Below are 27,127 nucleotides of genomic sequence, written 5' to 3'. Positions count from 1 at the left end.
CATGACAAGAGCTGCAGAAAGCCTGGCAATAATAAAAGGTATAAATTCACATATTATTGTAAACTTTTGTTAATATATACACACTGTTTAGCAGCAAAATAAATAAATGACTAAGGTTTAACTAATTATGCACCAGGGATAAACCTTCCCTCGGTCTCCTGAAAAGGCACGTTCTCATTTTTATGTCATTTGTTACGAGTTAACATTATAAACTATTTTTAAAACATTTTCCATCCTGTGCACAGAATATCGTTTCCTAAAGGACAGCTTTATGAGCAGGTAACACCACTGAGGGGATATTCTTCTCTCTAATAACCAGTATCCGAACATAAGAATCAGCAGATCCGTCCAAATTCTCAGGAGTTTAGTGAAAAATATATGATTACTTATTTTTTAGCGTTGGGTCGTCAGTATTACCACATTAGGTCACAGGCCAATGAGCTGTTCTTTCTTACAAACTCTTGTGTTGGCCACAAGAGTCTGCTCACTGTGGTCTCACTACACTCAGGAGCTTCTGTGGTGTCAACTTGAATCTAATTTGCTGCTAACCATCCAACTTCTGAAACCACAGGAAGGGGAACTCATTCTCTAATTGTGTGAGGGAGAGGGGTGTGTTGATAAGTTTACAAGACCCGTGAGTGTGTGCTTATTAGGGCCTATTATTTATATATACTCACTGGCCACTTTATTAGGTACACCTGTTCAATTGCTTGTTAACACAAATAGCTAATCAGCAAATTAAATGGCAGCAACTCAATGCGTTTAGGCATGTAGACGTGGTCAAGACAACTTGCTGAAGTTCAAACCGAGCATCAGAATGGGGACAAAAGGGGATTTAAGTGACCTTGAACGTGGCATGGTTGTTGGTGCCAGACAGGCTGGTCTGAGTATTTCAGAAACTGATGATCTACTGGGATTTTCACGCACAACCATCTCGAAGGGTTTGAAGAGAATGGCCCGAAAAAGAGAAAATATCCAGTGAGCGGCAGTTATGTGGACAGAAATTCCTTGTTGCTATCAGAGGTCAGAGGAGAATGGGCAGACTGGTTCAAGATGACAGAAAGGCAACAGAAACTCAAATAACCACTCGTTACAACCAAGGTATGCAGAATACAATCTCTGAACGCACAACACATCGAACCTTGAAGCAGATGGGCTACAGCAGCAGAAGACCACACCAGGTGCCAATCCTATCAGCTAATAACAGGAAACTGAGGCTTCAATTCGCACAGGCTCACCAAAACTAGACAATGGAACAGTGGAAGAACGTTGCCTGGCCTGATGAGTCTCGACTCATGTGGTGGAACGGGAGATCATGGAAGTGCAGCCAACAGCAACTGTGTGATGCCATTATGTCCATTTGGACCAAAATCTTGGGCGTCCAACCTGGTATTAGCAAGGTGTACCTAATAAAGTGGCCAGTATCTCACAAAAGTGAGTACACTTTTTGGAAATATTTTATTATATCTTTTCATGTGACAACACTGAAGAAATTACACTCTGCTACAACGTAAAGTAATGAGTTTACAGCCTGTATAACAGTGTACATTTGCTGTTCCATTAAAAATAACTCAACACACAGCCATTAATGTTTAAACCTTGGCAACAAAATAGAGTACACCCCTAAGTAGAAATGTCTAAATTGGGCCCAATTAGCCATTTCCCCTCCCCGGTGTCATGTGACTCGTTACAAGATCCCAGGTGTGAATAGGGAGCAGGTGTGTTAAATGTGTTGTCATCGCTCTCACACTCTCTCATATTGGTCACTGGAAGTTCAACATGGCACTTCATGGCAAAGAAGAACTCTCTGAGGATCTGAAAAAAAGAATTGTTGCTCTACATAAATATGGCCTAGGCTATAAGAAGAGGTTTCACAGGACAGGTTCCACTCAGAACAGGCCTCACCATGGTCGACCAAATAAGTGCACGTACTCAGTGTCACATCCAGAGGTTGTCTTTGGGAAATAGACGTATGAGTGTTGCCAGCATTGCTGCAGAGTTTAAAGGGGTTGGGGGGTCAGCCTGTCAGTGCTCAGATCATACGCCGCACACTGCATCAAATTGGTCTGCATGGCTGTCGTCCTAAAAGGAAGCCTCTTCTAAAGATGATGCGCAAGGAAGTCCGCAAACAGTTTGCTGAAGACAAGCAGACTACGGACATGGATTACTGGAACCATGTCCTGTGGTCCGATGAAACCAAGATAAACTTATTTGCTTCAGATGGTGTCAAGCAAGTGTGGCGGCAACCAGGTGAGGAGTACAAAGACAAGTGCGTCTTATACAGTCAAGCATGGTGGTGGCAGTGTCATGGTCTGGGCCTGCATGAGTGCTGCCGGCACTGGGAAGCTACAGTTCATTGAGAGAACCATGAATGCCAACATGACATACTGAAGCAGATCGTGATCCCCTCCCTTCAGAGACTGGGCCGCAGGGCAGTATTCCAACATGATAACGACTCCAAACACACCTCCAAGACGACCACTGCCTTGCTAAAGAAGCTGAGGGTAAAGGTGATGGACTGGCCAAGCATGTCTCCAGACCTAAACCCTAATGAGCATCTGTGGGGCATCCTCAAACGGAAGGTGGGGGAGTGCAAGGTCTCTAACATCCACCAGCTCCCTGATGTCATCATGGAGGAGTGGAAGAGGACTCCAGTGGCAACCTGTGAAGCTCTGGTGAAGCCCATGCCCAAGAGGGATTAAGGCAGTGCTGGAAAATAATGGTGGCCACACAAAATATTGACACTTTGGGCCCAATTTGAACATTTCCACTTAGGGGTGTACTCACTTTTGTTGCCAAGATTTAAACATTAATGGCTGTGTGTTGAGTTATTTTTAAGGGAACAGCACATTTACACTGTTATACAGGCTGTAAATTCACTACTTTACATTATAGCAGAGTCTCATTTCTTCAGTGAAAAGATATAATAAAATATTTACAAAAATGTGAGGGGTGTACTCACTTTTGTGAGTTACTGTATATATGCTATGCAAGTTTTGGGCAGGTGTTAAAAAATGCTGTAGAGTAAGAATGTCATCAAAACTAGTGGTTATCCTGTACTGTTATCCTATTTCACTATTGCATGTGAAAAGTTCAGTTTAATGTTTAATTTTCCTGACACCCCAATAAATAAGAATGCATGTTAAAGTTTCAGTACTTTAATACGCATTCTTAAAAAAGAAAAAATAACACAAAAGGCTTACCTGACCTAAAACTGCAGTCATGTTGCTGCAGCCACCCTCCTCCTTTTTGGCCTGACACTTCATGCCAGGCCGGCAATGGGGTCGACTGGAGGCGAGTCTATCACATGCAAGTAGATGTGTTCAGCTGAACACATCAACTGCACACAAAATAGTTGGCGGGGGGTTTGGGGGGCAAATGCATATGGGTGATTCTGCGAAATCCCCCAAGCGTTTGCAAAAGAAACACCAAAAATTTTAAAGAGACCATGCAGCTACCATATCAAAGTGTATATGGTGGCCAGAGTGTCCTTTAAATAATTATCAGTCAAACCAAAGGCTTCAAGCTCCCTGTTTAACAGAATTAGTACGGAACTGGCTGCCATATTAGGGTGACACATTCAATTGTCAGCCAGCTCACCAATTAAAGTGTTAAGCTGGATACCTGAAGCCCACAGGAGAATGGAACATTTGCTATGGGAGTGAGGGTATCTGAAGAATTCTAGAGAGACAGGAACCTAAAGGTTCTGCCCCACCATGATGGTGCTGGTTACAGAATACACTCTATACTTGAGGTCAAATGGCACTGTATTTGCACTGTATTTATTAAATTCCAGTAGTGATCCTGTAGGACACTGGGACAATGCTTTAGGGAATTTCCCCGTAAGTCCAGGACATATGGTCACCTTAGACCAGTCTTAACAGGGACTGTACATGTGTTAACTTTAACCCGAATCCTACAATGCATGTTTTTAATAACAAAAAAAAACATTAAGCCTCAGTTTATTTTTAAGAATTTTATATCAATACCAATTTCAAAGCAGTTAAATAAATTATATCAGATGGTAGTAACCTCACCTCTTGGTATGGATTTCCTTCTAATCAGAAAAGGTTTAAACTTCACCTAGCAACACTAGTGAATATGGGAGTGCAAATCAATATCAGATGTAGAGGACAGTAACCAAGCATAAACATTCTGCTGCTTTCTGTCCAGCAGATGTTGGTCAGGAAATAGAAGCCAGGTCTCAGCAAGATTATTTATTAGCTTCTGGGGTTTAGTAGTGTAGAGGAAATCAATTTTAATATATATGATAATGCCACTTATGAAGGAAGGAAGCCAATCATGGGAGAAACAAACAACGTGAAGGTCATGTTGTCAGTCTAGAGAGCACCTGGGCTAAGACCTCTACCTGGGTAAGCAATTATCTGTTGAAGGGGACAGCAATTTACACTTTTAACTGCTGCTATGGAAGGCATGGCCAGCACTTTATACAGCATTGATCCCTCTACTGTGACAGTAACCTGCAATACTTACTACAATAATAAATGTATCAGTTGGATGCCTTCAGTTTAGTCCAGTAAGGTAATGGGTCAATGGTAATACCGTAATAACCATATTTGTGAATTCTCTTGGTTTGACCCAGAGTCTCCAGGCAAAGTGCTGCTTCCTTTGGTCTCTGGGTCGGTTTTTTTTGCCAATCATGATACAAATGTTTATTTTTACATTGCGCACAAGAAACTCCCGTAAAGGATACACTTAATTGTAGACCTGGCAGGCAAAGTACAAAAAGCTTTTTTTTTTTTTTTTTTATTATATCCCACCAACTTGTGTACACACTGAATAGAAAGCACTTGTGTCTTATCCACATAGTGAAACATGCACACAATGACAATTTACATAATGTGCTGTTAAAATCTGTCCCTGAACTTCCTAATAGTAATGTATTTTCCAATGAATGTCAATTTTATATTGACAATTGTAGTGCCCAAGAAGCATCTGTCATGTAAAAGGTAATCATAACGACTATATATATATATGTATATATATATATATATATTACTATAGTTCCTTACCTCTAGCATATGAACTGCACCTTCATGTTCCTTCTTGGCTTCGACCTGAGCCTTAAAAACATAATGTTATATAAAACTTGGTTCAGTCTTACCACATATCGAACATGTCAATATTAAAGTGATGCACAGAGGCATTTAGCGTTTTCACAAACATTAATGGGATATTTGGCATGAAGCAGTGTTTGCTGCACTTGTGCAATAAACAAACCGTTAATAAAAACCCCAAATACTGTGTTAACACAAGGTTTGGATACCAGCCAAGTTTTAATTTTATTTTATGAATCACATTGTGATTAGTGAGTTGGGCTCCATTGACCTGCATGGTTGAATGTATTACTTGCATTAAACCTGCAAGGGGAGCTCGAGAGTTCTCAAGAGGGTCTGGATAGACTTGTGACAGTTGGCACTGCCATCTTGTGAATGGCAGCAATGCCATTCACTGACGGCCCTTGTGGTTGCTCTTCAGAGCAATCATAAGGAGATCGGGGTAGGGGGCTGTGTTACTGACATGCCTCAATATCAAGGCATGTCAGCAACAACGTTTATGCTTAGGAAGCAATTGCTGATCGCTTCCTAAGCACTGTTTTTGCCGGCCACCGCCGATGATCAGTTTGGCGGCGGCCATTTCTTTCAGGGGAGGGCTTTCCTCCCATGATCCATGGCCAGCCTCACTTGTGAGGCTTCCAAGGATCCTGCAAAGCCACGGCGATGCAGGTAATTAACAGCAGTTAACAGAAGGGGTTAACTGATTTCCAAAAGTATTGGTACACCAGACCACTGCACCCACAGAGGCATTTATGACATTGCATTCTAAAAACATTGACATTAATATGTAGTTGGTGCCCCTTTGCAGTTATAACAGTTTACACTCTTCTGGGAAAGCTTGCCACAAGATGTTGGAGTGTTTCTGTGGGAATTTTTGCCCATTCATCCAGTAGCAGCATTTGTGAGGTCAGGCACTGATGTTGGACGAGAAGACCTGGTTCGCAATCTCCCTTCCAGTTTAGTTCCTTACTATGTAGTTAGTCTGAAGGACACATGCCAAGACATTTTGGACAATAATATGCTTCCAACTTTGATGGAGCAGTTTGGGGAAGGCCCTTTCTATTCCAGCATGACTGTGCCTAGGTGCACAAAGCAAAGTCCATAAAGGGAGGATGAGTTCATTGTGGAAGAACTTGATTGGCCTACACACAGGCCTGACTTCAACCCCATGGGACCCCTTTGGGATGAACTGGAATGGAGATTGCTAGTCAGGCCTTCTGGTCCAACATTAGTGCCTGACCTCACAAATGCTCTACTGAAGAGTGGAAGCTGTTATAGGTGCAGGGGCAACTGCATATTAAAGTATTTATAATGCAATGTCATAAAAGTCCCTGTTGGTGTAATGGTCAGGTGTCAAAATACTTTTGTCCATATAGTATATCTCTGCTATGGAGTAATAACATCATTATTCCCAGTGAGTCTTCACTCATCAATGAAACTATAGAGAAATGGTAAAAGAATACATAAAGAAGGTAGGTCTTGGACCATCTGTCATATCTAAGATAGATACGGCCAGTCATTTCCTCCCTTCGTTCCTCCCTTGTACTTTGCAATAAAACAGATGAATGAAATAACCGATACAAAATCTCTGCCCCATCAATCATAACAAAATAATCAGCTTTGATCTCAGCACAAGTCTTTATGAAATTAGAGAAATAATATAAATGTACCTGACTCCCCAATTTCCTGCATGTATGTGCACATTTACCAACACAGACAAAATAATCTTTCAACATAATTTTCCTGTGATCACAGTAAACTACAGCTACATTAACCTCATTACAACCAGTAAATAAGACATGGCAACAAATAGTTCAGAATCTGCTTAAAATCTGATTTTTATCTGATTTTGTTCAAATAAACTTCCACCGGCTTTCAATAGTCAGAGTGTCCAGTATGTGATTAAGCCTAAGCCAGTTTACTGTTTACCACAAGTGGTCAGGATGCTTATCTAGTACACTGTGCATAGATAACACAGCTAGAAAACATACAAATGGCTTTATATATGTAATTTTTTTTTAAAGATATTTTAACCTACTGGCTGTGGAATGCATTATCTTTCGGACCAGTAACAGTTAATCCCCCTTATAAATTCTAAAACATATTATAGGCATGTAAAGGTGTTGTTCCTCTTAGACTAAACATTAACTGCACTCACTACTAACAAAAAAGAAAGGACATTTATTTTAAAGAGCCTGCTTTTGTGTATCTGAAAAAGCTCTTAGCATGTATATAACACATAAGAAATTGTTTATGTTCTTTAACTGACCCTAGAACGCTAACCATCTGTACATAGAGAACAGCAAAATTATTATTAAGATTACCCACATCTTTATTGGGCAGTGCATTTGATAGGGAGTGTTCCAGGTACTAAAGCCAAATTGAGTAAATCACATATAAATCATCAATTGCTATCTTGTAGGAAATTCAAAGTCCCAATAAGAGATATTGCTATGTGTTGCTGAGTCCAAAGAGTGGTCAGACATGGAGAAGCACTAAAGGAATAAGTGAAGATGTAATAAAATTACCTTCTTACAGCGATCTGTATACTGCAGTCATACTACTACAGAGTGTTTTACGGTATGAAAGATTAAGTCGTGCTAAGAACACATGAATCACATTCTTCTCTGCTTGTTCAATTGTGAATACCTCCTTTATTTCATATGACATTTGTGAGCTGCATTGCGTGGACAATGCTGAGCAGTGGAGTCAGTGTGTTTAGCGCTACTGCTTCTGGCTGTGCCTCTTACCTTTTGTAGAAGCTCAATCTCCTGCTGTTTTGCATTGAGGACGGCCAAAGCTTGCTCATGCTCTAATTCCAGCTGTTGCCGCCGTTCAGCAGCCTCTCGCATATGCTGTTGGGAAGGACACAAAACAGTCAGAAACTGTATATTACATGTAACCCATGTCAAAGCTTCACGTACCATATAACAAGAGTATGCCAATTAGAAGGTTATTTTCCAAAGTTAATTATTTGAGAACTAAATCAGTAATATTTGGGGTCACCAAAATTCAAATTTAAAGGTGTTTGGGATGGTATAATTGGATTATTATTCAGCCTATTTATGTATGATCTTATTTGAGCATATTATGTTATTTTCATAAATCTAGGAAAAATAACTACTGCAGTGTCTAGCGTAAATTGAATACATTTTTCATCTTCTACCTGATCAGATGCTCTCTGAGCCAGATATGAAGAGCAAAAAGAAATTTTACCAAACAAGAGAACTGTCACCCACGGCTGTCATACAGAACACGAGTTTATTATTGGCTCCGAGTTAAATATTAAAGAGAGACTGCCAGATTATGCAGCATTATTTGGAAAAGGCTGATAAGGCAAGAAAAATGATTTATCGACGACAGATATATAAAACGGTAGAGAAAAGACTACAGGATATTTTCTTATTTAACAAAACAAAGTTGGAGCACGTTAATTAAAGCTCACAGGGCAGGTTTACGCAAGCTGCATGCTGGTCTAACAAAAATAGCAATTAAATAAGGCATTAGTAGTACAAAGGGGGGAAAAGGGTGGTGGATTAATTCTACAATTAGCATGACAGCAGAAGTGATGAAGGATAATTCTGTAAGAGAAATTACTTTCTCTTACGAAAAAGCTGCTGCCATCCTGAAAGTGAAGAAGGGAAAAAAAATCAAATAGAAGTTGATAATTTATGGCGGGTGGGGGGATTATAAATGCAGATGGAATGAGGAAGAGATCTCATTAGCTGTCTGGTTCTGTTTTAAAACTTAAAATGCATACTGCATACCTCGGAAACAGTTTTTAGTAGTTGGTGTGCGCCAAAATCTGGTGTTGTGCATTTTTTTCCTGTTACAAAAGTGTGCACTGAATCATTGCGCAAATGTAAACCTGAAACAGTTTCTGTTTTCATATAATAAAAATATAATTGCAATCTACACAACTACATATTTAGTTAAGATTGCATCCTATACTCTTAAATTTGAACTACTGTGTTCAGTTTGCTACTCCAATGTCCCTCAATTTGTGTATCAATGTGTGTATAAGGTGTTAGAATGGCTCTGTGTGTATGGAGTGGTGTGTGTATGTAAATGTAAGTGGTAGAGTGGCTGCATGCATGTGAAAGTGTATGTTGTAAGAGTGTATGTGCATGTATGTCTAAGGTGGTTGGTTGTGTGTGTATGTATGAATATGTAAGTGTATGACGTTACAGTGGCTGTGTGTGTACGTGTAAGGTGTTAGAGTTAGCACATGTGCGTGTATGTATGTATGTATGTATGTGAAAATGCAGAGCTGCCACTGACCACTACCCCCACATCATAATTTAGTAATAGCCCCCACCACGATCATTTTCCCCCAACCATCACTCCACATTGCATCACAATCATTCACTGTCCATCTTCATGCCCCCTAACATAAGTTCTCATCACCTCCACACCATCCAACGTTATTTCCCCATCATCTTCATGCCCTTCCTTTAGCCCTCCCCTTCATATTTATATATATTTCTCCCCTATTCTCCCTATCCTTGGCCTCTGAGTCTGGCAGTCTATGGTGCGCTCTTCCTCTGCGCAGTTAGCGCGGTGCCGGATATGACATAAAAGTCTTATGCTGACTCCAAGGATGCACTTCCCCAACTAAGAAGGCTCCTGAAACATAATTTGTGAAAATAAATTGCTTATCAACATTAAAGTAGCTGTAGAGATAATTAAAGCTTAAATTAGGAAAAAGAAACATACCTTTATATATTAAAATAAAGTTAAAAAAAAAAAAAAGTGTACATACAAACGATGAATGGGAGGCTGTAGTGTAATCAGTGGCTGATTAAAGACATAAGCTGTACACAAAATAACCAGTTGACACTTGATATTCTTGACAGGCATTGATTAAAGGACTTTAAAACAGTGGAAAGCAACACATTTCATGCATGACCAATCCTTCCTCTCTTGTTGCTCTAGTCAGCTGTAGCTTAGCATCCCACGTAATGAGTGGCAATGAATTTAACTCCTGAGGTGCTCACTATCCAACAAAATGTAACAGATTGGCTAGATTGACGGATACATAGACAGACGGATATCTTCTAGATAGAGAAGATACTTAGATAACGTAAGCATGCAAAACAAACACTTAATAGTAACAGGCAAGGATTATTTGAACTTTTAGTACAGTAAGGAGAGACACATAAATGCAGAGAGGTCCTGCGGTCTGTTTGCATAGTGTGTCCTTTGTGCAATCATTGATCGGACATCCAAATTATCCCAATGGTTCTGTAGCTACTCTGCCAACTATTGGCTTTTAGAACGTTTTCTTATTCATTAAGATTCTCATGACTGACATGATAATGATCAGTCGATTAGGTGGAATTATCATTGCTTCCATTGTAAGGCTTATAATTAAGTTCACACACATTATTGGTAAATTTGATCTACAGTAGGTATTGCTATTTACGTGTGTTTATGTACAAAACTGATTGTGAAAAGTTACAGATTCCAAACTAACGAGTAAACAACCCATTTTTATAATCTCAAACATAGACCCTAATGTAACAATAATTAATTAAAAGACAGCAGCTGCTCAGGGCTCTATTTATAGACCTGGTGCCCCAAGCTAAAGATGGGCTCATTTTCTAAAGCCAGTGTTAGGCAGTGACTAAACACAAAGGTAAATCACAATACTTCCCGAAACCCGTGACTGGAAGTGCTTAGAAATGACCCAGTGTAACAGAATGGTGTGATGGGAGAGCGAAACAACATGGCCAGCTGAGGAAAGAGTATCCTTGGATTCAGCACCAGGCATCCGCACACAAAAAAGGATTTGTCAGGCTGCCTGTGCCTATCCATGGTCTTCCCCATACCATAACATATTAATCCTAGCCTAACCTTTATTGTAAATGACTGCCTTAGGCTAGGTTTCCACTTGGGTTTTTGTCCGGCGTTTTTTTCTTGATGAAAAACGCCAGGAAAACTGCCAAGAAAACTGCCACTGCATTTACCTGCGTTTTGGCGTTTTTTCTGCAGTTTTTTCTGGCGTTTTAGCCTTTCTGTGGAAATTGCTTTTTTTGACCTTAGGCAGTTTTTCCAACCTTTACAAGTTAGAAGTTTCACCCAGCTAAAAGGGATTAGGATAAATGGCAAGTATCTGCCCTCTCCTGATGTCATTTACTTGGTAGACCCTTTTGTCTCTTTTCTGTGGTTTGTAAGGCATGCTTTATTTCGAATGTCTGCTCCTCTGGGAAGATTGGCCCCAAATGATGGTGCAAATTGTTTGCTGTTGCTTTTGGCACGCAGGATCTGGTCGCGTATGTTTGTTTGTAATGGCATGTTTGTTCCAAATGGTGTAAAATTCAATATGAACCAGTCCAGGACTTTGTTTTGTGTGAAACTGTTTGTTTTCAGCCTATTTCTCGTAGGACACACAGATACTGGGTTCATCCTCTGCATTGTAACTGTGGAAAAAACGCCATAAAAAACGCCAAGGCAATAAACCCACATGGCTTTTTCATGGCGTTTTTTCTCTCCCATAGACTTCTATTGGAGAAAAAAAGCCAAGATTTCTTGCAAAAAACGCCAGAGTGTCAACATGCTGCAGTTTTGAAAAACTGCCACAGAGCCCAAAAAAGCAGAAAAACGCCAAAGAGGACTGAAAAAACGCCAAACAGAAAAACGCCAAGTGGAAATGGCATTTTGCGATTTCCTATTGAATTACAGCTAACATCTGGCTGCATGCGTTTTTCACAAAAAAACGCCAGGTGGCGCTATTGGCGTTTTTATAGGCGTTTTTAGCTAAAAAAAACCCATGTGGAAACCTAGCCTTATGCTGACTCCAAGGATGCTCCAAATAAGAAGGCTTGCTCCCACCATCCTCATTCTGCCAGAGAGAGTTAATATGACTTTTCCCCTCTGCTTAGAAAAGTATTTTAATACCTTGTTTGTAGGCACCCTTAAAGAAGTGAGGGATTGGGGAGCCCTTAAGAAATCTTGAGACGTATGCTTGAGAACTAGAAATTAGAGCGCCGGACAGGTGGAGATAATCTGATAAGCGCAAAGACCTGGAAGGCGTGTAGTGATTTAGCAGTGAGTTGGTCATAAGTAACTTTAGTATGGGCGATCTCAGTAGAATGTCAAAAGCAGAATCCAGATTGAAGTGAGTTGGAGTCAAGAAACTTAGTATACAATTTGTTCAAGCAGGTTGGAGGTGAGAGGAAGTAGAGAGTTATGGTAGCATGCTTGAAGGAGGACAGGACAGATTCAGTAGAGGGAAAGATTGAAGATATGAGCTAGTGTTGGGACAAGAGTAGGTGAGATGAGAAAGGACAGGAATAAAGAGATATGTGGTTGAACAAGAGGAAAGAAGAAAACGGATAAACATCGTTTTCGGTGGAAAAAGAGAATTGGTTAAATAGAAGAGAAGGGGTATACCGTTCAGTGCATGGGAGTGTGCACAGTCAGAGTTACGCCAATAGCAAGAGGGGGACTGTGCAGATATTTCACATCTGTTTGTTTCAATTTTATTATTGAAGTACTACAAAGAAGGGAACCGAAACAACTGAAGAGGCGTTTAGGGTTATGGAACAGGGAAGCGATAAGGGAGGTGACATAGGTTTCCTTAGCAAGGATGAGAGCAGAGTAGTAGGAACGTAGCATGAATTAATATTGCAGGAAATGAGACACAGAATGAAACTACGTTCAGCAATGTGGGAACAACGTTAAAGGTATCGGTTAGCGGTGTGTGCCAGGGTTTAAAACAAGCTTTGTGAAGAGCGAGTAGTGGTTGGGGCTACATCCTAAAGAGCAGATGTGAGGGGGAAGTAATAGAGAGTGATAGCTAGGTTAGGGCATGACATGTTTGAGATGGGAGAGGGATGAATTCCTGATGATTAAGAGAGCTCAGGTCTCTGGTTAGGCAAGGTTGTTTGGAAGAAGAGGTAATTAATAGGAGCAAAGTAGATGGAGCAGGATAGCAATTGGTGATCAGAAAGGGGGAAAGGGTAATTAGAGAAGTGAAGGTGAGTCTTTGATGTTTCACACATCTTTAGATGAAGTCCATGAGAAATGGAACTATTTAAGAGATGTACTACTAAAGGCATTGCATTAAATGTTTTAGTAAGACTAAAAGATAAAATTACTTCCCAAGAGGGTAGTAGATAAATGGAACAGCATCCCAGCAGTGGTAGAAGCTAATAGAGTGGGGGACATGCATGAGATAGGTATAAAGCTGACTTAAACCTTTTTCATTAGGAAAAATGGGAAGACTAAATGGACTGAATTAAAAGCCATTCTTCTGTCAATGTTTTTTTTTTTTTTTTTTTTAAAGGCCTCCAAATAATGAAAATAATCATGTCACAAATATTCTGGAGTCAACTTAGCCACAAAATTCACAGAAACATCCAAAACCTCCAAATTAAAAATTATTTTAAAAAAATTAAAAACAGGGCAAGCTTGGGAGTCGCATGAACAAGGTATGCAAATATAGGCTAAACAAAACGAAATACACAATAGATAAACAATCTTCATTTAAATGACAAATGAAGAGCCAATTACCTAGAACACGCTAGAGGGCTTTCAGTCAGTTTTACCCCAACACAGCCATCTACGATACCTTCAGAGATCATATGATGTGCGAGTCTTCTCTTACTCTTGCTAATTATGTATAAAACTTGGACTGCAGTTTGCACCGTTAATCACAATGTTTTATTAGCAGGTGGTTTCCCTGTATTTAGGTGGTTGCGACATTACCCTTTTAATAACACAGATGCATGACTTCAAGAAGCACGAATATGATTAAGCCAATGTAGCCTAATCAACTCTTATACATGAAAAGTACGCTCATACCCAGCAAACATTGTGAGTGTCTAGAAAAGAGGGACATCAGGGGAGAAAAGAGGGACATCAGGGGAGAAAAGAGGGACACCAGGGGAGAAAACGTGGACTTGTAGAGAGCAGCAGGTTAAAGTCTAGCTTGACTCATCGTGACTTGTTTTTATAACATTTTATTATCTGTACCTGCTTCCTGAGCAGCTTGCATGAGCTCCATCTGGATAACCTCTCCAAGCAGTCACCAAGGCAACCATTGAATATACATCATGAGAGCTGTACTTATCAAGGAAATACCTGCGGCTCATAGAATGATCTCCAAGCAACTCGATGCCTTCTGCACACTGAAAAATTACACACGGTGGAAGATCAGGATAGAGCTCCATGACCCTTTAACTACCGGAGTCCATCATTCATCAGGGCGTGCAGACAGTACACAGTGCTGGGTGCATGTATAACAACATGTGGGTGTTACAAAGTATATTTTGTCTTGGCAGGAATGTTACCTCTATTAAAAGTGCAGGATATGTGTTCGCTTAAAGCCACTTCAATAAATACATATATTCTTTAAAAAGTTGTCAACGCATTCTGTAGCGTTCCTTCTACATAGACATATTTATCATCATTAATGACACGTTAAGGCCAGATTAGTACTATCATAACATATCTAGTACAAATGAACCTTTGCTTCAATTATCTAATTGATGTGGAAAGAAAGTCGATTGATGCTAAAGCTTCTATAAGGAGCTTTCTATCACTGGGATTCCTGGATGCCAAGATGTATGCTTGAGGGTATGTAATAATCCAGTGGGTATGTAATAATCCAGTGGGTATGTAATAATTCAGTGGGTATGTAATAATCCAGTTTGTATTGAGCAGTTCCTCTATAAAGCCCTTTTTTAAGCAACACAGAGAAGCACCAGTGTAAGAAAATTATGTCTCCATTTATGTATCAGCTATATACATTTTACTTTACATTTTCTTCATAAGGTTTCATTATTTTTACATAGATACTGGATTTACGATCCAAAAAAAACACAACCCTTCTGTTTCTACAATATATATATTTGTATTTTTACTTTTTCTGCTGCTCCGTTTTCTTCTTCACATTTCTATTTATTCTCTAGCCCATCATATATTATTCATTTTCCATCATCCTTCACCAACCGGGAATCTTAAGCACCTTTAACATAATGAAGCCAATTATTTTTATATCTGCTGTGAGGGTTTGTAATCAGTGCCCTGGTTAAGAAGACTTTTTGTATTAAATAGATGAGTGACTTACCAAAAAGGCATGTCATTAAACCACATAACTATTTACATGCTTTCCTTCTGCATACTCCTCAAACAAAAAGAACAGACAAGGAATTCTTTTCATCTGTTAATTCCTAATGCAGTCAGATGAAATGGTTGTTGGAGGGGTCAAAATTGAAAAGAGAGGCCTTATCATTAAAACATACACATGGTACCTTGAAAAAGGAATCTGATGTTTATCCAATACATAATTCCACAAATGCCTTTCTATAATAACAGTAACAAGAGTCCTTCCTCTGGATGCACTATCCTATATTAACAAACTTGTAGGAGCACAATTAGACTATCATCGAGCACCTGGTGTCCATTTGACATCTAGAGTAAGTAATTATTTGGTTCCCATACAACTTGTTAGCATAACCAACAATCAAATGAATCACTTAAGATGTTCCCAAAGGTTCATGACATACAAAATATTGTTGTATGTAAAATAAAGGTGTATAAGCAGAAACATATTTTCTGCTTTAAACACGCAAGCAATATGAGATGGACGTTCTAGTAGAGCTAGTCATTAAGTATTTGCTTATGGGTTCTGTGGTCAAAATAATTGATCCAGAATATAATGTAATAAATTCAGGAATCACTCTACACTCCCAGCATTGCCATGTTTCCTTATGCAAACCCAGATGGAGAAGGGTGAAGAGTCAACAAAATTAACAAGCCACCCACATATTGTTCTGAAAAATAACCAAGCTGCGGTCCGCAGTAGTGCCAAGTATGACAACACTATAAAGACTGTCAACAGAATCAGGAATCTGCACACACTCCCCACAGGAACTCAGGTGCTTAGCTGTGCCAGGAAGGGCCAGCTCCCCAGTAAATCAAAATAGAAAAAGGCTCCAGGCACTCAAGGGTTCCATCAGGCAGATTTATTGAAAGAGACGAACAACACCGTTTCGACCTCACGATAAAGACCTCATCGTGAGGTCGAAATGTTGTTGTTCGTCTCTTTCAATAAATCTGCCTGATGGAACCCTTGAGTGCCTGGAGCCTTTTTCTATTTTAACACTATAAAGACTAGCACCATTTCTAAAACATTCTTACCTTTTTCAGGGTTTGTAATGTTTTATAACTAGTGCAGAAGATTGGAGATAGGAAGAGGTATAGATAAGTGACCAAAGATTTTCAAAAAAAATCGAACTCTAAAGAACACAAATATAACTTATTGATTTTGGGTTATAATTTCACTTAACATTTTATACTTCCTTTATTATCAAGAATGTAAAAGAAATTAGAGGTGTGAAGAATACAATATCATTTGGTCATCTAATTTTACAGTATATGGTCCTTTCGATTCAGGAACTAAACAGGTTCTTCTGCTGTTCTTCTGCTATTGATCTGTTTTCCAGTCGAGCAGAAGGATAGAGTCTTATTAATGTATTTTTCTCGGTTGTTGACATAGTAACTTATCTTTTTTTTCTCATTAGTGGCAACACAGATACGGAGCTGTCATTTCAGACTATAAAAATATTGATAACTATGCTATTGCTTCTGAACGGACATTACAAAAAAAAAAGATCAGATTAGATTAGATATTTTACTATGTTTCCGTGTGTTTTAATTACATCATTAACAGTTTCAGGAAATATGCATTTGGTTACCGTGAAAAAGAAAAGCTTGACATATCATTCTTAAAACGCTTTTTCAAACTGCCACACAATATTGCGCTTATTAACTAAAGCAGATTTTGGAGGATAAACCTTTTACGACAACAAAAAATAGCACACAGCATAACATTAGTAGCAGCAATTGCATCACACAATTTTGCAGAGCGGATGCATGTTGTGAGACAGTTAATAGATTAGCCATTAAAATCCAAACTATTTGTCATGCCCTATTTAAACGCACAATACAAATTTAGCACCACATAGAATGCACACACCATCAAATGTGTTTCATGCCTCGCAGGGCGCATAATCATATAACTCATCCAGGTCTGTGATTAAGCAACTTATCAGATGTGAAATATGTTGGACAGTTTGTACTATTTTAAGGTTTTAAAAAAGAATCTGATTTTTTATTTTTATTTTAATGTGACCTGATATTCAGTTAAAGTAAACCGTTTGTGCTTGCGTATCATGTTGGGATGCACTGCACTATTTGTGCTGCAAAATGATTTCTTCTACAAGACAGAAAAAAATTAGTATAATTCAGGGTTAATCACAAAAAGGCACATTAAAGAACAGCTGTGAGAATGTGAGAGGATGTACCTTTTGTTGTGTCGCATACCTGTTCCCCTGATATGACCATGCATTATGCTTTCCACCCCACTTATTGACAGCAGTAATACTGATCATGTACCATAAAGTTTAGACTGGGAACACAGGAGAGCTTTATCTCTTTAAAACGTTAACTCTCCTCTGGCAACACTTAGGGAATAAAGCTTAAACATATGAATTATATAAAATATGTATATATATGTTAAGAATGGTCCCTTCTTTGCCAGTTACTTACTATTAAAGTAACATAACTGAGACAATGCCATCATAAGTGTTATGTCTGAGTGCGCTCAAGGGAATCACGAAGGAGGAACTGTCTGATGCATAAGTAGAAACACGAACACAACAATTACTCTTGTGTGAAACTACATAGTCACTGGGTAGGGTTGTGTATCATGGGTTCCTTAGCTGATTGAGGGAATAACTAACACAGGACACTAGAATGCCTTGCACTCCCTTGCAGAATTCTACACTCTATAACAGAGTCATAGACCCGTTATCAATTTAATTTAAGACAGTTCCCATCACCCTTCTGATCCTGTCTATAACTAGGAATCATACAGTCCAACATTTCAAATGGTCAAAGAGGGACTCTTTTGATTTATGTGGTGTGGTTAGGGTCAGTGCTTTACCAAGATTGTATGTGATTTTGTGACCTAATGATATCTGTATTGAGTTGCACGATTTGGTGTACAAACTCAGTTCCTGTTTACAACCATATGTTCCACTTAAAGAAGCTGTGCTAAAAGGCTTCCTCCTCATCATGCCATGTTATGACCAGTTCACACATTTTTATTATAATTAATATTTGAATGATAAAAACAGTGATACATTCTGAAGCATATTCATTAAATTGTGAGTTTACAGAAGAAGGGAATATTTAACTTCACTCCTTGCCATGATTAACCAGACCCATTGAGCTTCCCTGTCCAGAAGGGTTGGGCTAGGCCTGAATAACATAAGATGACTTTCAAGAAACATACTCACATGAACCATGCATTAAACAGGGTCAGAGTAACCTGCCTATGCAACACAGCTCATTGAGGTTGGCCTTTCTTAATACAGAGTGAAATATGAATCTGCAACTCTTCTAACAACTCCTCGAGTCTCTTAACCTTTCAGTACAAGTAATGTAAACATTTCCAGAAAAAATAACTGACAAATACTATTTAGTAACAGTGAGATCAGCTCTTTACATAACTTGTTTAATAACATGAATGGTTTGGAGTGTTAGCCTTATTACATACTGACCTGATAACATAAATACATGATCTGAAAAATAATCTGGTAAGAAGTTTCTTATACATTTTATAGGGGTAACAATGACGAGATAAGATGTAAGAGTCATATCAGCACTGTCCACGTTTCCTTTGTCAAAATAGATCTTAACACTTCTGACATCTTGAAAGCTCACATGACTTCTTAAGCTATCACATTTGTCTTAAGTAGCTTTACTGTCACACCCATTGGACGATATCCATTTTGTGTAAAAAGTAACCCATCTCCCACTGTAGTTTGTTTCTTACCTTTAGGACCTGCTCTAAGTTCTCCAGTTTGGCTTGGAGCTGGTAATTCTCCTTCACAGCCAAATCTCGTTCTTTGGTGACTATGGTAAGGGTCTCTCTGAGCTGCTCATAGTCCAACTTCACCTGCAAAGGATGAATAAATAAGTGAAACAAAGACATCCAGTAATTTAGAATGTAGAACTCGACAAGCTAACGGTCATTCAAATACTTTGATTTTTAGCATGCCTGGCTTAGGTCATGAGATCTATTATATAAGGTACACTATGATATTTTCACATGCAAAAATACATTTAACATCCTGCAGGGAAACTAAAATGTCACAAATGTGCACGTCACAAGAGAAGAGAGATGATTTTGCAGTAAACAAAATAGGCCAGGAGCAAATCTCCATTATTAACACCTCCCAGTGGCACACATTCAAGCATGTGAGATTGCTTAATTATCCCGGCACCCTTAGGTGCAGCAACCATTAGCAGTCACACACCCTGCTGCTTTGCTAGATACACCCCTGTAGTTTAATCAGTCTCTTGACGCAAACACAATACAAATGGTCCTATTAGACCTGGTTTGTTTATTATTGAATCTGTGTGTGCCATTATCCTAAAAGTGGCAAAGTTTCCATCACTCTGACAATCATATCACACTCTGATGCCTGATAATGGAAAGTACATCATTCATGGTCGTGTCTATTAACTAATGAACAAGCTGTATAATCATCAGCAAAACAAAAGCTGAGCAATTTGGGGGGAGGTTGTAAGGACATGTCCTTGAAAAAGAACTAAGTTGAAACATTCATAAAATTAGGTATTAACTAAAGTAAACTCTAGCGGGACTCCACAGGTGCACTCACAACATCGGCCCCTGTGTTCTATTCTTAAAGTAAAGTGTTGACCAACTCCTTGCATAAGGTTTTCTGCCATTTGTGGTCCAAAGCTGCATAGAGTTAGTTGGTGTAGGGAGAAGTACTCCCAGACTCAGCATTCAAAGGTTTAGTATCAGCTAAATTTGGAGTCTGAATTTGGATGAAAGGTCCATGTGAAACAGGAATAACATATGTCCCAACTAACATTCACAGATACTACTAAAAAAATGTTTTGTTCAAAATGTCAGCAAAGCAAAGCAATTTTTTTCCATGTCAGGAAAAGAATAGTGTGGCTGTCAGTGTGTGAAATATTTTGTTTTAGGATAATCCTTCAAAATGTCTTCTGTCCAAACACATCATTGTTAAAGCAGCAGAAAGTGGTAACAATAGTAGACAGGTGACTGAGTAATGTGTTTCCTCCTGATTTTAATAGGGACGTTCTTGTTATTGTCTTTCACAGGTCTAGTTTTGTGTTCATCCTAGAATTTGGCATTGTTATTAGCAACCTTCATTAATATATACTGAAGACTTTCTGAGAAGGTTCTGAAAAATAATGACTTGGAATGGATCTGCCTGTCAACTTTTGTTTTTTTTTAAATTAAATACAGGCATTATATGACTGAGTAGTAGAGTGATAAAAGAGATAATTTATTTACTACTTGTTAATATCGACCTTATAAGCCAATATACGGCTTTCCTTCCACTGAGTTCAAATGATGGGACAGGAGAGATATATAAAACAACAGATATATAAACAACACTCCTTTATGGAGATATTTCTGATATAAATATATGGTTGGTCATATCTGGCTGGACAACATTATCACATCATAGTCCGATCTAGTCAGTAAAAATCATGCAGTTTCCAATTTCAGTGCAGTTGTAGTGCAGTTTGATTAAAAATACGCACTAACTTTAACTTAACTACAAACACAACAAAAATTCACAAAAAGTACAATTCAACAGTGTATTGGTCTTGCCCCTTAATATAAGTCAACTAAATAAAAAAAATGAAAAAATGAATCAAAAATAAAACAAAGAAAGAATCAATAGAATATACATAATAAAGGAACTGTTGCAATTCTACCAGTTGGTAGTGTTCCCTAAATACCACAAAAAATGTAAAACATTTTTTTACCCCGAGATGCTTTTTAAGCTGCAAAATGCAGCAATTGGGACCCATTACGTGAAAACTAACATTCAATAAATGGGCAACCCATTGATGTAATTATTATTTATATATATGATTCAATGATGTTAAGCAACACCTTCAAATTCACTACATCTACATTCCATGGATTGTAAAAAAAAATAATAAAAAAATAGGAAAAACAAACATGGTACACGTGGGGTAAGAAGGAACCAGCAACGGGGAACGATGTTGGCTGAGCTGTTAGCCCTTTAATCTCTATGGGCAACACAACCTTTAGTGAACAGACCTCAGTTATAATTATACAGAAGTAAGATGGGGGAAACAATGGAGGTTACAATTTTATGTATTCATATGTTGATACTGGTCTAAAAAAGTATCTATATGGTCTAAAAAAGGTCTATAAAAGTAATACAGTTAATACATCATTTACACGATAGTGTTGATTTGTGTAGTTTACACGCAACAAAATAGAAGCACTGTGAAACAAAAGTAAAAGACAAACACAGTGTGGCAATAAATGAAGATATGTTCATTTAAACGTATTATATAATATATAATCCATCTTTGAATCATAGAAAGCCACATACTGAGAAAATCGACGTCAGTGGAATTTAATATTTTGCCACTGTGAGCTAACACAAGGTGGAGAAGCCACCTTAGTAAAGATACATGCACAGTGGGACCCTATTACAGGGCTTGACATATTTGTTGTGAATCTAGGCGCCAGCTAAAAAAACTAACAGTTGGTCAGGAGTGATCTGATCATCAGCCCACTTACTAAAATCACAGCATTTGACCTGGAAGCACCCTGGACTTTCAGGTCAGTGTTGTTTTTTTTAAAAAAAAATATTATTATTTATTTTTTTACTCATTAAATGCTGATGTTCCATTGGAGCATAGCATTGCCTGATATTTAGTCCCCACAAGCTTGTGGGGACACATGTTAAACCCTGCAATGCCACGAATGTGTCATACACAATTGTGGCATTGAAGGGGTTAACGCTGCACTGTCACTCTCAGGCAGCAGGGGGTGTTGGGGCTGGTGTCCACACTTATGTGGAGACCGAAGAACCCTCTCCCCTGTCCCTGAAGCTGCCTCTGGAAGCTGGAACGCAATTGCTGGTCTATAGACCAGCCATTGCAGGGGGGAGTCTCTTTGATGACTGCTGTAGGCTTCCATGCCTACAGGAGTCATCAAAGGGCTTGTGGGGGCTCGTTTTTGCTGTTGCTGGTCTGCCTGGGCTTCCAGGCAGACCACCAGCAGCAGAGCCCCGTACAAAACGGGAATTACCCCCTAAATGCCACGATCGCGGCATTGAAGGGGTTAACGCTGCACTGTCGCTCTCATGGAGCGATCAGGCAGCAGGGGGGTGTTGTGTCAGGTCCCCACGCTTGTGTGGGGACCCAATCAACACATCACCCCCTTCCCTGAAGCTGCCTGTGGCAGCTGAAAACGTGATTGCTGGTTTTCCTGCAACCGTGTTTTCAGCCTACAGGATCACTCCGTGGGAGTGATCACAGGCTTGGGGGCGGGCTCTGAGTGGCTGTGCTGTCTGCCCAGACTCCTGACGCGGGGGCAATTTTTTGTGAATGTAGCAGGCTGACAAACACCTAGGCGCCAGGACAAAATTCTCTGTCGCCATGGCGACCTGGCGCCTGGGATTTGTCGAGCCCTGCTTATTACATATATAAACAATATCATTTCCACACCATTAAACCTCTGGTACAATAAGACAAGTAAGGACACTTATGAGAATGGGAAAGCATTGGGTCTGTTGAACACTTAAAATCATGGATTCACACTCTCCTAAAACATTCTCCTCCAATAGTGAGATTTAAGACTAAACCCACACTTAAGCACAATGGTATGGGGCTAACAGACTATACCACCAAAAGGTTTTTAACATTTTTTTGCAGGGAATGGGAGGCTTAAAGCTCAGCTTTCGCATTACAGTGGAGCATTTGTGTGAAACATGAAATAGCATCAATGTTCCTTAAGATGTACATATTCATAGAGCGCCAACAGATTATGTTGCGTTCTTACAATAGGTAGACAGTGAAGATAAACAACTTATTATTAAAGTAACAATATATAATTTGACAATGAGACTAATGTACATAGAGACATACTGGTACATAAGGAGACGATGGCCCGGCGTCCTTACAATTGCTCAGATTTTGTAGCACTCTTGCCATAGTGGAAATAAACAATAATATTAAAATTGACAACATACAATTTAATATATTAAAGTGTAAGTTCATGAGCTTCCCTAAAGAAGTGGGTCTAAGGGGATTTTTGAAGGACCAAAGGTGGGGGAAGACACATAAGCGGTGGAAGGGCATTCAAGAGGACAGGGCAGTCCTTGTGAAATCTTGTATTGCGCATGAGATCTAAAAATCAGAACAGAAATCATCAGATAAGCAGGGAGACCGTGTAGAAGTATATTTTGAGATGAGTAAGGAGATGTAATAGGGGATCCTCTATGAACGGCTTTGAAAGGTTTTGAAATGAATCCTGAATCATAAAGACAGTCAGTGAAGAGGCTGAAAGAGGGTAAAGGTGAATGAGTGAGGAAGATAAATCTGGTAGCAGCTCTTCTAATTTTTTAATACATGAAAGGATTTAATAAAACCAAAGTTCACAAGCAGTAGGGAAACGCTGGAACATTGCATGTTCTTGAATTGGTGGTTGTACTGAAATCCGTCTCAAGAAAGGCTGAGAGAGGTGAATTTAAGTGGCCAAAGAAAAAATGAATTAGAAAACTTCACGCCTGCTTTCACATGTTGTTGTCATCTTTTCAACAATAGTTAATCCACAAGTGCAGAAACAGCATTCATTATATCAAAGCTACTGTCAAAGCCAATATCTATACAGCTTCGAGTTATTACTGCTCTCCGGATATCTTCTGCTGGCTGCATGCAATTTATTGTCCTAGTCCCTCTTGGTCTGACATTCCAGTGATTCCATAGAGATATACTTTATCAGGCATTTTACTTGTTCAAGTACAACAAACCAATTTACAAACCTTTTTTTTGTGATGTTGAAATGCTTTATGAAGAATAAAAAAAAAACTGTGAAAAAGGACTTGGGTAAAACAAAGCTCTGTTGCGAGGCCATTAGAGAAATGAACAGAAATTCCTTTTCCTCCATTAACCCCAATAAAGGCAGAGATTGTAATATTACAATCCAGCAAAATTACTTAAAGCCAAGGACACAATATTACATCCTTTGTCTTTAAGGGGTCACGTCAGGTATTTCCTTCCTATAGCGCCAGCAATGACAGCACAGGAGGAATTCCTCAACATGAGAGAGAATCTATAGGGTTCTCTGATGACCCCCTGCAGGTGATCACACATAATGAGATCAGGAAAGCAGGACTGCAGAGATCGATCCCTCACCTTTTCTGCACTTTGATAAAGGGGCATGCATGCCCTGAAACGTCTGTGTTACATTTTGTCCACCTACTCATGCTATTAAAGTAGTGACTTGAGTCATCCTGCAGTTATCCTGCATTCATCGTTGATATGAGACTTAGTAACAGCTGTCTACATCAATTTTGGTTACAGGGTGTAGACCTTACAAACCTCCTCACCTAGGAAAGCCTTGTGGATTTCCTGATAATTCTTATTAATCCTTAACTCATGCACTCCAGGCTAAAAAGTCTACATTAGCAATCTAGTTAGACTACTTTTAGACTAAGTTTATTAAGATATGAAATTAAAGGTTACAAACATTTTTAACAGCTCCATAGTTTATACAAATCTCCTTCACCAATGTTTCCAACAAGACAGCAAGCACGCAGTTTCTAGTTGGGTCAAGCTGCATGGTGTTTGGACATATCTGGCTCATACAGAAGATTACATTTTACCCTGCCTTTGTAAGGCTGACAAGTGTAATCCTGTAGTTTTGATATTCTGCCAATTTAGGATTATTTAACAATAGTGTGCTGGGAGCATTTTCCCCTAGCAGCATTACTTTTTGTCCTACTATTAGTGATGTTAATATCTATTTATGCTGCAAAAACGAGGATGGTTAAAATATATGCGAGTCATAACTGAGAAACACAAGGCGGTCTGTTCATTAACCCCTTAATGACAAACCCCGTACATGTACAGGCTCAAAATGCATTGTTTTCAATGGGTTTAGGGACCGCCCATTGTCCTTAAGGGGTTAAACTGAGAGTTGTCAGGAGAGTTGTGTTTTCAACGTCTTGACTTTATTGTGTAATATTTAGGTCCGACCCCATTGAGCTTCTGATGCAAGAAGAGCGTGACTGGCTCTGCATAATGTATAGTTAAATCTGTCTAATTTACACATGGCATAATACAGTATGATGAAGAAACATGTCAGTGTTGGCCCGTCATGAAGAATAATAAAGTGAGGTAGTTGAAACCACAACCCTCTTGATATCACTCCCTTTGTTGGATAAACCTCAAGACAGTTTTTATATATGTTGTATCAATAGTACTTTATATGTCTTTTTTTAATACAGATTATAGTTTTACTGACACACACATTTAATCTTATATTACATATTCCTGTATGTTGATCAAGTAGTTAAGAATGTATTTAAATGATGATCATGCTAGAAATATGATGGTTGGATTTTTTCATCAAGACAATATTACTACAAATCTAATTCTAGAACTTAATATTTTATCTGTTTTCCAGGCTAGGTTTACATCACACATTCCTAAGTCTGGCAAATAAGTGATTATTATATAGCTCAATAATAATTGTATCTTCATATATCTTAAAGAGTCACTGTGATGAGATGACAGGTATTCAAACTTTTTGATTAAAAAAATCTCTTAATTTATTTGTGTAAAGCGTCCCTACTACTTCATTAGTATGTCGGTATTGCAAATTTCCATTATATATCAATTATTTGGGCATAGTATAATTAGTACCTTCGCATTTATCATAGGCAAATTATAGACATAATAAAGTTATAAAAAAAAGGAGAATAGGAGAGACTGGTAGGTCAGACAATCGCATAACTCTAGGACTAGCTACACATTGCTGCATTTGGTGTGTTCAGTGTGTTCATCAGTGTGTTACTTATTGTAGGTTTAACTAAAAAAATGTACACAAAACTTTTCTGGAACACTTCCTCCATCTGATAAATCCTTTACCTGATCATTCTGCTATTTACTACCATCTGACAATGAGTGCTGGTAATTACCATCCCTCCACAACAAGAAGAGAGCAGTTAGTGATAAGAAACCCGTACTCGTGTATCAGAGTGGTATAGCATCACTTCATCTTCTTTATATACTATTCTGTAATAGTGTGTGATTAGTTGGCTGGGATTGCGAGAGAAGTAGTTTGTCGGCCTGTTGGGTTGGAACGCCCATATCCTCTGGGTTCTGCACTGGGCAGCGGTACGGCACGCTGTAGATTCTGCATCTTTGTTTCTTGTCACTGATTGCGGTATAGAGGGATCAATTACATAATAATATTGGCCATATTCTGCATTATTTAATTAGATTCTAACTCAGATTATATAGTAAGTCATTATTATGTATATATTATTTTGTTCTCTGAACACACAATTAAAATTACATTAATATTCAGATTAATTCCCATATAAGTGTTCAGTGTCCATATTGTGTTTGTTATAGCACTGTATTACATTTGTATTTATCTATTTAACTATTTGTTTCAGTGTTGTTATTCAAAAATCCTCCTAGTTTACTGTCTATGCTGATGGTTATATTGACTATTGTCCATTTCACACCTCCTTCTGGCTGTAGCGTAAATTGTCTACGTGAATCGTGTAGAGCTCTATACGCTGCCCCGGCTACATGACAGGGGAGTCAGAAGCACCGGTATGTTGGGGGGGGCGGGGGAGTGTTAAATGGGGGGCATAAGGCATTTCTGGAGGCAGAGTGTTCTATGAAATGCCTTTTAACCCCCTTGATGCCACTCTGTCTCCAGAAATGCCTTTTTAACTCTCTATACGCCACTCTGCCTCCTGAATTGCCTTAAACCTCCCTATATGCCACTCTGCCCCATAATATGCCTTTTAACCCCCTTAATGCCAGAGTGACATATAGGGGTATAAGGCATTTCTGGAGGAAGAGTGGCACATAGGGGGTCAAAAGGCATATCATGGGGCACAGTGGCATATAGGGTTAAAAGGCATATCATGGGGCACAATGGCATATAGGGGGTATAAGGC

The 27,127-nt window shown here is 38.9% G+C and overlaps 1 protein-coding gene across 14 annotated transcripts in view; it reads right to left on the bottom strand.

Annotated features, from left to right (window-relative positions):
• RIMBP2 (RIMS binding protein 2) overlaps positions 1-27,127 on the bottom strand; it is a 163,295-nt gene that overhangs the window by 43,745 nt on the left and 92,423 nt on the right. For all 14 annotated transcript variants that reach the window (XR_008355077.1, XR_008355078.1, XM_053471693.1 and 11 more), the window contains 3 exons: positions 18,928-19,050; positions 7,829-7,933; positions 5,034-5,084 (listed from right to left, as the gene is read on the bottom strand). Coding sequence is in view for 12 of the 14 variants with exons in the window: in XM_053471693.1 (XP_053327668.1) it covers positions 5,034-5,084; positions 7,829-7,933; positions 18,928-19,050 (279 nt within the window). In the remaining 2 variants the exon portion in view is untranslated. The remainder of the gene's footprint in view (positions 1-5,033; positions 5,085-7,828; positions 7,934-18,927; positions 19,051-27,127) is intronic.

The sequence above is a fragment of the Spea bombifrons genome, chromosome 1 (genome assembly GCF_027358695.1).
Source record: "Spea bombifrons isolate aSpeBom1 chromosome 1, aSpeBom1.2.pri, whole genome shotgun sequence".
NCBI lineage: Eukaryota > Metazoa > Chordata > Amphibia > Anura > Pelobatidae > Spea > Spea bombifrons.
This window is presented reverse-complemented; position numbering and strand designations above follow the sequence as displayed.